At 37.4% G+C, this 13,859-nt stretch overlaps 1 protein-coding gene across 1 annotated transcript in view; it reads right to left on the minus strand.

Moving 5' to 3' along the window:
* chm (CHM Rab escort protein) overlaps positions 1–13,859 on the minus strand; it is an 82,776-nt gene that overhangs the window by 53,836 nt on the left and 15,081 nt on the right. Inside the window, exons 2-3 of the mRNA XM_088649087.1 lie at positions 7,292–7,358; positions 4,153–4,225 (exon numbers count right to left, since the gene is read on the minus strand). Coding sequence (XP_088505213.1) covers positions 4,153–4,225; positions 7,292–7,358 — 140 coding nt within the window. The remainder of the gene's footprint in view (positions 1–4,152; positions 4,226–7,291; positions 7,359–13,859) is intronic.

Below are 13,859 nucleotides of genomic sequence, written 5' to 3' on the forward strand. Positions count from 1 at the left end.
AATACTATGAAGACCATTCATGAAAATGGACTGGAAATCCATGGAAATGGGTTGGAGTGTCGCCCCACTCTTAAAATGCACTAAGCTGTAAGGAGGCAACAGGAAAATGGAACTAAAGTTTGATATTTTTCGAATATGATGTGTGCACTTTTGCATACATCACATGTTAATTTCATTTGTTATATCCAGACACCTGAAGAAGGCTCCACGGCCGAAACATTGCATTTTCTTTCTTCTCTTTTCAGCATGGAATAAACCTATTACTTGTTAATTTATAACTTACCGTTATATTCTGAGGATAGTTACTAAAAAGTAATGTATTCATCACGCACTGCCATAACTGCAGAACTACATTTAGTAAATAATTCTTCACTCAACGAAAATAGAAAATAAAAAACACATTTTATAATATCCTGATTCCCTTAAACATGCACATGTAACATTTTCCAAAGAACAAATTTCAAAATTTTAACAACACTAAGTAAAATTAATGTATTTTCTTTCTTCCTGACCAAAGGCGAAAATCCGCCAAGTAGCTAAGTATTTTCACGTCTGAAAACAAGTGACAATTTGATATCATTTTTCTTCTCAGACGCAGACGGAAAATGAGAAAATCTTGTTATTGAATCATCGGTTTCACATGCAGGCAGACTGTTTTGCCTCGAGCACTGTAGATCACCACTTGTGAAGAAATAAACATATCCACACCGGTGCGAGGGCAACAAGGCGGGCATCTGAGAATCATTTTAACATTCCAATTATGTCGATTGGGGAAGCTACCAAAGGTTTCCAAGCCGAGCATTAGGGGAACAAGAAAGGGATAAAGGACATTTGACAAAATAGGCTGGAAAGTGATTTCATGATATATTCCAATTATCTATTCATTTGGACATAACATAACATTTTTATCCAAGGCCAGTTAAAAGGCCATTTACTCACAGTCTCTCAGTTCAAACAGTTATATCATCCTTTATTACTTAAACTTGTAAGCCATTTATCACTCCCAGGGTTTAAAAAGACTGAAGAGAGGACACAGTAAGAAGTGTTAGTATTTAATAGATCTGAGAATTTCCAGCTAGATACTGAAAAAAACAACACAGCTCATAAGATTCAGATGTACAATATATGTACAATAGCTTATATTCGTATGTTTTCATAAACTAGCACAAATCATGTATATGGCCTCTATATTATAATTGTATGAATATTTAAATCAAATGTTCTCGTATTTCAGAAAACTAAATGCGTGTAAAAGTATGCACACAGGTGTGCATTTATAATAAAAAGTACAAGATGATCATCAGCAAAATGTTTACTATGATATGATGGATCGCAAGGAATAAGCAGTAACTGGAAATTAATACTTTATCCCAACAGCACATTGAAAAGACTGAAAGAAAGCTTTAGAAATGTGCAAAACCAGTTACCTCCTTTCCTTTTCAAAATTCTACGATTTTATTCTGATCAACACAAGTTAAAAAAAGGTCTCCACCTTTTTGTTTTGACAACCTACAGCTGCAAAAATACCCTCCGCTGTTCAATAACACCTCTAAGCTTTGACTTTCCTTTCTTTAATTATTGACCTACATTTATACTATTTTAGCTCTATTTTCATGTTGTATAAAGCTTACAACTAAGATTTGCCTCTTTATTCACAACGCTTTTTCTTTCAAATGTTGGATTCATAAAAGATGCACTACCTTATTTTAAGTTTACATGGTTTCACTATTTTTTAATATTATTAAATAACTTACATCACAAAAAAATCCCAAGCATTACACCTATTAGACAGGATTCATTCCATCAACCACTGATGAGCAGCACCAATTTGGCATTACGTTTAGCCTTACAAAATATATATATACTTATAAATAATAAAATACAGGAAGAAAGCAAATTGTCAGTTTAAGATTGACCAACTAATATGTTCTCTCACTACCAACAGTAATTCAGATGGAATCCCATCTAAGATCTTCTGTTTTACATGGATTGAACAGCTACCTTCCATTCCTCTGGAGGCACAGAAGAATCTAAGAGGTCACCTTGTTTGGTAATCAACAAAGGCAATTCCAGTGTATTTCCCCAATATCTTTAACTTGGCCGAATGTGGAGGCTTCCAAACTATAGAAATGTAACCAAAATCAATCTAAGGGACACGAACAAACAGGGAACTATTTATACAGAACTAATTAGCTGAGCGATTTGGTTAAATACAGCACCACCACATGTCTCGCCACTACATTGAACACAGAAGAAATTTGCATCCGTGATTGTGAAAAAATTTGCATTCATCTACCTAAAACAATTAATTTACAAGAGAAGCTCCACAACATTCATGTCATAGTATATTTAAAAAAAAACAACACACAAGACACCCTGTTCCATTCAAAACGGAACCACAAAATGAAATGCAAAATGAAACAATGACTTTGTGTTTCAGTGAATAAGATTGGCAACTTTTTAAAAAGAGCAGTACCCATTGTTGCAATATTACAGAAAAGTAACAAGGTTGGGGGGGCTCAGTCTAAATGAAGTCAGTGAAGCTCAAGCATAGGCTCTCCCTGCCACTCGCCCCTCTAGTGTTACTGTTTCGCTTATCATTGATTTATAAAGGAATGATTTTGCTATTCTTTGAACGATTTTCGATTATTCATTGTTTTGCTGCACTTTGTCTTATCAACTATAAAATAAAGTTGTCCCATTTTTCTTGGTTCACATATATATCCATCCCTCATTTTGTTCATATTCATCATGCTTTTCTGGACCACGTGCAGAATGAGTAGCAAAGACCGCAGTACACCGAGTCAAGGACGACACATTGTTCATGTCAAAGCAGCGTATCCAGTTTCTTGTTGGTATGAAGAATTAAATGCTTGTCAGTATAGTGAATAACTTTACAAATTAAAGTATTAGGATCATCCTTATGTGTCAAGGCCTTCATAAAATCTTTTAATTCTCATGACCTAACTGGACCTGGCTCCCCAACCGTTACAGAAGGCCAGCAGATTAATACAGCCACCTCTGTTCGCGAGTTCCTCTGGATAGCAAGACAATTTGGATTATCGCCTTCACCAACTCAATGCCATAGTTTTGTCTATGAGCTAATGTTGCATATTACAGAGGACACTATAAACCAATCCTATGCTGACTTGGTATCCACCTATCTGAAAAGCTCTCTAGACATATGGGAGCCACTTGGTAACTGGCCTGCCCATGTCTTTTATATCTTGAAGCTGTGCGCTCATGGATTGGATTGGCTAAAGGACACAATGTTCAGTGGCTTCATTATGGTATAACTAGTAAAAATTATTTTGTGCTAAAGAATATAGAGTGTTATGAAAATGTGATGATACTCTTTTTTTGTAATCAATATTACTAGGCAAAAAAACAACCACACAGATTTTCTGGATGTCTCAATATGTTCAATATGGATACAATTACATATTTAAATGCTGTTATTTTTTATCATTTTAGCCACACAGACTACAATCAGAATATTATTTGTATCTTTAATTCAGAATTTATTACTTTCAATGATTTCTTAAATAATTTTTAAAATTATAAAGCATTTTCAATTGCCTATTCTGGATTTAAGCCCCAACTCACAGTGAGGACCCCCATTATCACTTGGGGTGATCCACCTACCCATCATGCTATACCTCCTTTGGCATAGAGGAGATATAACTGCCTGGAATAGAGGCACATCTTTCACAGATGTCACCCAGAGTCTGCAAAGGCTCAGGAAGTTGTACAGGTTGGTTACAGTTTCACTGAGAGCCAAGAGTGGTCAGGACAACTAACCCTAGTAGTAACCCTAGATGATGATAAACTAATTCTGGTCAAAGACTGCTAGTAAGATACTCAAACTGGAGACATCTGGATCACAGAGTCCAACCTTTGTTGGTTAAGCCTCCCAGAAGTCTACACTTTCAGCTTTTTAAAAATGATCTAATTTAATAATATTTAAATATGACTGAAAGGCCAATTCTAGTTCAGCAGTTTCAACTTTGTTGTTCTAAAAATAATAGAAAGTATAAAACTTTTGTTCCATTTATCGCAATATATCTAATTATCAGTAATTATGAAAAAAACGTTTAGCAATTGTTTATGGTATGAAATATATCTTAAAAACAATGCTAATAAAAAAGTTACCTTGTATTCATCAATCCAGGAAAGTAATCCTGGAAATGTGAAACTGGCCCAGTTTCCGGCATAATAAGTTCTCCTGTAACAAAATAATCAAAATTTATGTTAAAACATAAATTACATATTATTGTCATTCTCAGTGATGTTACGGTAGATGTGGTGCAAATGTAAGCCAAATACTAAATTTTAAATTTAATCATATAGACCTACCCTTATTCTAATTTTAGGTGTGTATTACTGCATGTTATTGAAAAACATATATACCTTTTAAATGACAAATAAAGCTGTGTGCAAAAGATTCAAGTGGTCCAATTGTTTTAACAAATCTCTAAGTGAACAGAAGGTGACATCCTCTACTGGGTACAAAATTAAGTCAACATCTTTCTGCAAATTATACTACAAAATTACTATTTACTGATTTTAACAGATCGAAAAAAATAAAGTGAGTCGGGCATGTACAAAAGTCTGGCCACTCTTCCAGTTGATTCATTTCTACTTTTTTGAATTCATGTTTTTCAAAGGCCCCAAAACATGATCGACTCGTTAGGCATTAAACTAAGTAAGGTGAAGACAACTCCAGGGTTGAATATATAGGCTGACCCTTCTACCCTCTCAGGTTGTGACTGTTATTCTGCCTGCTTTCAACAACCATGGGCTCCTCTAAACAGCTGTCTGATAACTTTAAAGATAATTCACTCTTATAAAGCAGGAGAAGGCTATAAAATGCTTCCAGCTTGCAATTTCAGCCATCAGAAACATCATTAAGAAATGGAAGTTAAAAGCTCCTGTTGAAATCAAGGCAAGATCTGGAAGAAAAAACTCAGAGTTCTGATAGAACTGACTGAAAACTGGTCAGATCTGCAAAGGGGAACCCACAGATCACTGCAAAGGACCTGCAGAAAAGTTTAGTTGGAACTGGAGTAGTTGTCCACAGGTCCATGGTACAGTGTTGCTTTCACAGAAATGATCTGCATTAGAGAGTTGTCAGAAACCTTTCCTTCGACCTCATCATGGAATGGCCCTCACAGCCCTCAGACTTTGAATATTATTGAGAATCTGTGAAGATATCTCCAACATGCAGTGTATTCATGAAGACCTAAGAATACTTCTGAGCTACAAGAGTTCTGCAAGGAAGAGTGGAGAAAAAAATCCAAAAGCAAAAACAGAAGGACCCTTAGCTGGCTATAGGTTAGGTTTGGAAGCTGTGTTTTCAGCCAAAGATGTGTTATTAAGTAATGACTGACAATTCAAGTGGCCTCAGTTCATCTTAGGTTGTAGAATAAATACCCATATCCCACACCTGAATGTTTGCATATTTTCTGTTAACACACCACTCCATTCAGGAATGTCAGAACCAGGAGCAGAAGAACACTCACACTAAAGCACTATACTTGAAAATGGAAAGAAGACTATTTAAATGCATATTGTACTAAGCTGTACAGAAATTTAGACAATGGTATCATTTTGGAAGAAGCAAAGAAGTTATTAAAACAGTAAGAACACTAATTTGATCTGGAAAACAACAACATCAACAACAACATAGAAAGAACGCAGATGTTTTAGATATCAAAAGGCATCATATCTTCATAAAAGAATTTTATCTTTTATCAGCAGTGAAGGAACGCAACATGCTTTAAATTTGTTTTTGAAATGTGAACATACATTTTAATTGTACTTACAGAACCAGGACTGTTCTATTCCTAAATTGCCGGTGAAGAACCTCAAAAGGCCCAGGTGTTTTTTCAAATAATTTTGGAAGCAGGCCAAAGCAAATATCCAGAAAACAATATTTATAATAACACAAGTCGTAGCTAAGCATAATATACCTTCTACAAAAGGTTCAATTTCCCAAATTCCAAATTCTACATTTTACTAAATGCTGAACTTGATTATTAGTTATTATTTTTTTGTCTAAGTTTAGAATGCTTTTAAAAATATATGGCCTCTGAAATGCACCATTAAAACTGTTCCCCTGCTTGCACACTGTGAGCCAACAGCAGATACAGCATGGTCAGAACCAGACTGCATCAGAGTACTGATGCAGCTCTTAGTAATAACTCTATCAAACAAGAAGCTGGGAGTCAAAGAGCCTCTTCCCTTATAGCACGAACCAGGAATGCCCCATAATGCTATGAGAAAACCTTGTGAGAATTCAAAATGAATTTTTATCATACTAAACAGTTAAAAACAAACTGCATTCTCAATGTCTTAGACAAGGCCCTCTCTGGAATCTACACTTAAAAGATATGTTGGCAACTATGTCCTTCAGAAGTCTGTTTTGGCTGTGATAATTTATTTTGTAAAGGTCTCCGTTTTTAACTGTTTATGAAACTGAATGACAAATTGAGACAGGTGAAGAGCTTTTATTAATGTGGTCCCTAAGCTTTAACCATTGAGAACCATTCTAAGTATGTTTGTTTGGGAGTTATTGCCTGTGGTTAAAAAACCTCTATTAACAACATTCTAAATATTGGATCAATGATGTTTTTTTTTAAATGATGCCTTTTGACATCTTAGACCATTGCACCCTCAGAAACATTAGAAGTGTTGAGTGTAAAGACATGTACATGAAGTGTATACTTCATCAATACCAATGTTCAGTGCTCAAAAGAAATCAATGAATAACAGAATAGTTTCACATCACAGACTGTAGTTATTTCTAGTTTTAGACAACCTAGTTTTTACCCAGGCAAAGTAAGTAAGTCTAAGAGGGCAACTAATTTTGGGCAGATGAGAAATGGGATATAACATTTGTATGAGGATATCTACTCTCCGAAGACATAATGCATAACCACACCATCCAATTCAGGGTTGCAGGGAAACTGTAGCCTACCCTGGCAAGCATGGGCATAAGGGGGTGTACACCCTCAAAAGGATGCCAGTCCATCACATGGCACACAGACACAAATATGCTCGCACTCACACCAGGGACACTTTTTCCAGAAGCTAAATTACTTATCAGCCTGTCTTTGGACTGTGGGAGGACACCAGAGCACCTGGAGGAATGGACACAGACATGGAGTTTATATGTCCTCCCCATATGCACCCAGAACTGAACTCAGGGCCCCGGCACTGCAAGTCTGCAATGTTAACCACTGTGCCATCCTGGATATATTCTAATTGTCCTGTATATAAACATACATACCTGTCAAGATGCAAAACCCGCTGACCGATTCTGGAGCACGCAGCGGCAATGACAGACTCTGGAAGACCTGAAATGAATAAAGACATTTTACACAATCAAGCTGCATGAAATTATGTTGTGATTATGTGCACTGTTTTTTGGGGGGAGGGAGGGAGGCCGAGTTAGAACTGATTTGACCAGGAAAGATAAGTGTATTAAAAAGCTGGACTTTTCATTTTTTTTTGCAGATCTGCATATTGTGCAGCAGTCTGCAGTTGTATTATTTTTAAGCAATGAAGATGACAGTTAATTTTTCCAGCTACTGTTGGTCCGATGTGAACTGAAAGGCAAAAAAAAAAATCATGGAAGAACAACATGGTTTGTTTTTTTGGCAATTGAGAGTAAACGAGCAACCAAAGTTTCACAGCATATTTTTCCACACAAATTAGAATATAGTTGAAATATAGCAGTTGCGTTTTGTATATGAAATCTGAGACGCATTCCACAAAGGAAAATATATTTTTGAAAAACATCCGTAAAAGTCAAAAAAAGATTTGTGAGTTTGTACATTTTTACTTTTGTAAAAAATACTGGCAGAAACAGTACACTAATATCAGCACACACAATTATGGAAGACCCAGTGAAATACAACATAGCCTGCAGAAGACATCAGCACATCAGAGGTTTTCTGAGAAAGATGAACAGGAGATGGTATTGGGTAGACTGTATAACACTTAGGAGCTCACAAATAATCACCTACATTTGTTGTTCCAATCTAGTCTGCTTTTGGTCAATACAATATTACTGATTTCCTTGAGTGCGCACACATTGTAAGCATACCCCAGCCTGCTCTCCATGAGACACAGACACACAGACAGGGAGAAAAGCTTGGGGTCAGAGCGCAGGGTCAGCTATTGTACAGCGCCACTGGAGCAGTTGGGGTTAAGGGCCTTTCTCATGTGGTAAAAGTAGGATTCCTCTGCCGGCCGCGGGATTTGAACCGGCACAGATCCTTAGCTACAGTGCCACCACTCCGCCCAGTTATGTTTCATGCGATTGCGCTACAACCTAAACAAGTACTCTGAACAAGCATAACACAGCATCGCTCAAGAGTATTAACATGGACCCCAGGGAACACCTGTACTAAGGCAGATGACTGCCAGAGAGAGGTCATTATATGCACCTATCCAAGTTCGCCACACTGTGCAAAGCATGCTCGAGGACAAGTTTTAAATACTGGTCAAATTCTAATTAAAGGAAATAATTAGAATAATAAAATAATAAAAAGACGCAAGTCTATTTTACTATTGCATATCAAAAGGCACACAAAAAGTATGCACAAAATGGGACAAGAGCACCAATAAGGAAAATGAGATTATGTAATATTCAATAATTTTTAATAATGTCAGCTGTAGGGCTTTTAAAAATCTGTGCGTGGGGCAAATAAGTGGGTCGACCAGTGAAAAATGAATCTGCAGGACAAATAGGAATGTAAAGTCCACAGACCACAGTGTCGGATAAGAGCTAAATAACTCAAATGTGACCGTGTTTGGGTGGGCTCACTCCAGTATCGGGTGTCCTGGTTTTCAAGCACCTGTCAGCTTGCACCATAACTATAGTGTTAAAAGCTAACAGTGCACATTTTGGAAGGATATCACTTCTGCACGAGGCCTACGATGGTGAACGGCGCTGAATAACTATTGACAATTCAAGATGGGGATGGTACTTAAAAAGAAAAACATTTAGTGATCCTAAAATTGGAAAAAGTTTGGAAAAGCGCCCTGTCGCAATTGTTCTCATAATTTCACCTTCACCTGGCCTTGCACTTTCATCCTCAATCCATGCCTAAAAAAACACAAGAAACAGTGCCCTGCTTTTAAAATGACATCCAAGGTCAGAAACAAAAGAAATTAGCTGAAGCAGTTGTGTCTCGGGAAAACAATTAAGACTCGCCTGCCTCCGCAAGTCTTCTGCGGTGGCTATAAAATTAAGAAACAAAACCTGCGGAGACCGACACCTTCATCCCCTCTGAAAGTCGACCACACCAGCAGAACTGCTGTATGCTTCTTTAGAGAAAGTGAGACAGAACTAAATGTGCAGCTTGAGATATGATAGACATCATGTCATTCGCTGTAACCTCGCATGTCACACGGCTTCGCACTGTGATACATCACAGCGGCAGGTCTACCTCACTGGTCCAGACACAGCACCTAGTGGTAAAAACGTGATTAATAATTGATTGACTGCATACTCTGCCCTATCTCAATCAAGTCCCTGGGAAAAAAAAGAGGTTATTTCTATCTCTGTGCACAATTTTGAAAATGTTGAAAAGTGTAAATAATCCCCTAATACTGTTTATTGTATCTGATATTGATTTTTCCACATCATGTTTGCTAAAGACAAACATTACCCACCATAAAATACTCACTCGGCACTAGACATACTATACAATAAATAATAGATTGGGTTGGCAGGACTTTGATGACCGAGCAAAGCCTGAAATGCTTTCAGCAGGAATTGTATGAAATCATAAATCACTCTTCATTTCATAGAACATTCCAAAATGGATTCTATCTCTCTACCTTGAAAGTCATTTCATGTGTTATTTATAGCCAGGGTAAGCTGTTGGACAGCATCAAAGGAAACAAGCTCAGCCCTTTAGCTGAGTGCCGGCAAGCGAAGACACTTCACTCGGAGAGCTCACATTCATTGTTAGGTTAATAGCCAGGCATGGACAGCTGCAGCTCACAGGACACAAAAGGGCAGCGGCTTTTATTTTATTCCTTAATGATATAGGATCAAAAACATGAAGCAAGCAGGGCAAACATGCTGCCCCAGCACTGCAGCCAGTGAATATAAGCCTCTGAAAGACAAAGATAATTAAACGCATGTATATAGTGAAACAAATGTCTGTTAAATTGTAACCATAACCATAATTTACTCTGGCTGAGGTTAATCACAAAAGCCTCTCTAAATACCATCCTCATTTTGATGACACTGTCTTCTTTTAAAGAGACTAAAACATTTCTCTTGTGGTTTTGAGGCTGTGTTTCACGTGTTTTAAAAGAAGTACGATTAAGCAAAAGGTGAATTCAGACACCAGCACAGCTATACGATACTAGCACCTGTGGCTTTGTAAAAAAATAACATCTTCCATTAATGTATTGTAGTGTTTATCACCCCACAGTTCTTTTCACAAAGCAGGAAGATGGCAGATAAGAGTATGAGCAAGGGCACAACTGAGAGGAGGCCACTTCTGTATTCACATTACTTTCCCACTGAAACACAGCATATTAAGAGAGGATGCAGTCATTTAACTGCAGCTTGAATAAAAGTACACAGCACTTAAGACTGGTAAGAAAGAAATTAAATGACCCATTAAACTGAATGGGAAAGTTTAGAGTCCAGATTGAGAAAACCTGACTTAGAATTCAGTCAGGATACCAGGGTCAGCACCTTCACGTTTTCAGACAATACCTTAAGACCATATTTAGCACTCAGAACCTCTAGCTTATACATGGAAATAGAATTTTAGGGCTCCTTCATTGAAAAGAATTGCAGACCATGCCAGCTATGTTTGTAATAGAATATACACGCATCCATTTATGTGTATAGATGTAAAACTATGTATCTACAGGCACAAGTACAAGTATATTATTATTTGTTCACCGTTTTTCTGTTGTGGTATGCTCCAGAAGACAAGCATTTTACACAGATTTTTACAGCCGCTTGTCACCAAACCAGGGCACTAACGTGGAACTTGTACAAAAAAAAAAGTGGCACCTAATAGTCCAAACACCACCACTTCCAGCATTAAACTCATTTCTGCAAGATCTCTCCCATCAAAATGATGACAAAAAAGCATTCTGGCGAAATCACACATCAACTTGACACCAGATGCTGTCTCATGGGCTTAGATCTAATGTCTAGTGGTGAGTCATCACATTTGTTATTTGTTAATAATGTTTCTACTGTAGTCCAATATCATCTTTGCAATTAATGCTCCACCCTCAAAGCATTCTACACCCCATGTCAAAACATCAGGATGAGCAGATGTAATAGTACCGCCTAATGCTACACTAGGCAAAATATTTTAATTCTAATCCTGGCCTCTGGCAGTGGCAGAAACAGATCCGGCCAGCTGAGCTCACTGCAGCTAAAAAGATGCTGCTTCTATGCGCAAAGACGCTTCTCTCCCTCCTCTGGCATCACTGGGTCCTGGCCTGTCTTCTCAAAGTAGATCTTAGTATTTAATTAACTACATCGTTGCAAACACTCCTAACCAGGCTCCAAGGTGGCTGATAGGTAACTGTACCCTTAATGAAGCGAATATCTTGTGTAATCGGCTGTAAAAGTCCTGAAGAAAAATCCTACGTCTAATAGGGAGACTAATTAGTTATTCTTAATTGACTTAATTATTGCTTAATTGACTAGTCACTTTGGAACAAAAACCTGAAGACACAAGCTCAGGACAGGATATAGTTAAGAATTTAAGATTCCCTATTCACATGGAGTTTTCTTACACCCCATGGTCTTTAGGGAGGAGGGATTGAGCTTTGTAGTTGTGCTGTGGACAACGTGCAGCTTCTGTCTCAACAACGGTTAGACATTAGGAAGGGGAGGTGCCCCATGAGTGCGATTTGAGGGAAAGTTGTTTCATTTTAAAGTTTTTTTCTTTTTTTGCTCTTATAATTAAAACTTTATCATTTAAAATTATCATTAACTAATGAAATAAGACATTGTGATAGAGCCTTCCTTAGCCAATTTTTTTCCAGGGACTTGATATTTTTATGTTCACAATAAACTACTTTGTTAAATACTGCTGGGATGCATGTAAATAAAATGATCATCTAATGCCAGGCCACAAAAAAAGCTGACAAGTAAACTGTAATTGTGGTTACACGGCACACAGGCTGCAAAGTGAACAGGTCATCTGTGCTAATGTGATTGCTTAGGGTAGGTGCCAATGCATCAGCAAAGATGAAAAAAAAAGCATTTTGTTCTTCTTGCACAGCTGCCTGATGAGTGTCCATCCCACAGCAGGAAAACCTGAGAGGTGTGTCAGAGAACTACATTATTTTTAAAAGACCTCTTCAATGTTTATTTTTTTTAAATCAACTCGGATAGTAATGGAAATGAATTGGCTTAAGCTGGGTCCACACAGCTCAAAAGAAAAGGCAAAATTACTTTAAAATTTTGTAGGATCTGGGAAGTGGCAGTCGTTGCCAGCCTCATCACGCAAGGTGAGAGCTTAACGAGCTAACAAATTAAACAGCAAAATCAGTGGATTGAGGGTTGACATTAATGCTAATGATCTCAACGACTGTGAAGAGACAGATATAGTTTAAGAGGCCTCTTGAGTCTGGAGGACTTCAGCAAATGTTAATGGAGTTTTCTTTTGTGTTTTCTGACACAGAAACTGGGCTTGTTTCTGTTCTTGTGCTACAACCTCCAGCTCCAGATGGGAGATGCAGTGCTGAATTCACTTCAGATGTGAATACTGTAAACTGTCTACACTGTATGGTAAACAACGGTAACCTATTGAGCTGCACTTACGAGAAAAACTACATTTATAACAACAGGAAGCAGGTCAAAAGATTTTAACCCTCCATTTTTAAACGGAACAAAAATGTAGTATAGGCATCGACTATGGGGATCCAACCTCTATTCATTTTTGTCTTAGAAAAACGCAGTTAATTGTTTAAAAAAGAGGTACTTGAGCTCCTTGGCCTCAAGCAGAAGGGAATGATAACACATTGTATTGGAGAATAAAAAAGGAAAAGGCAAACCTGGCACTTAATACTGTAAACTAATGGAGGAGAGAGTAACATCAGCTGGCTGAGATTTTATGTGAATATGAATAACACAGCTAATCAGATTGTATTTCAAAAAGGGCATAACATACACAACTTCAATGAGTTTCACAGTCACGTGTAACAATTGTAAAGCAGGGAAAAAGCATGGTAGAAAACCAGCTTTTAGGAAAAATATCGTTTAATAAACCGCCGTTGTGATTTATAAAATTCTATCCTTTTATAAGGCCATGAATCTATATTTGCCATCATTTTTATTTGCAAAGGGAGCACAGCTATAGCTAAATTGTCCACTTTTATTTATTTTGCATAGCAACCTGAAGGAGAAGCGCAGCATTAAATGTTTGCAGCAGAGAGGAGCCCGCAGAAACGCAATGCATCAGCCTAACAATACTTAACAAGCTGTTCCGCTAAGATGGTAAATCCTGTGCGACTGTGTCAAAAGTTAAAAAAAACGGCATCAACCACATAAAGCAGTCATTGACAGTGTTCCATATTACTGTAATTGCTAATGGAAGCCATTTAATCCAACAGCACTTGAGAACACGGGGAGATGGATTGTTACATTAACAAAACACCAGAAGTACTCATACAAGATGTCACAGATTTTATTGCTTCTCTATTAAGGGAAGGCTGCACTCTGCGTTCTGAGATTCTGGCAGCTAATGGTACAGCTCACTCACTTCAGAACTGCTTCATTTCAGGACTCATGTCAGGCTTTGTGTGAACTAGACTACAAGTAATGAGTGTCAAGATCTAATTCTCAGAGAAATACA

This window comes from Lepisosteus platostomus, chromosome 10, assembly GCF_059453375.1.
Source record: "Lepisosteus platostomus isolate fLepPlt1 chromosome 10, fLepPlt1.hap1, whole genome shotgun sequence".
Taxonomy (NCBI): domain Eukaryota; kingdom Metazoa; phylum Chordata; class Actinopteri; order Semionotiformes; family Lepisosteidae; genus Lepisosteus; species Lepisosteus platostomus.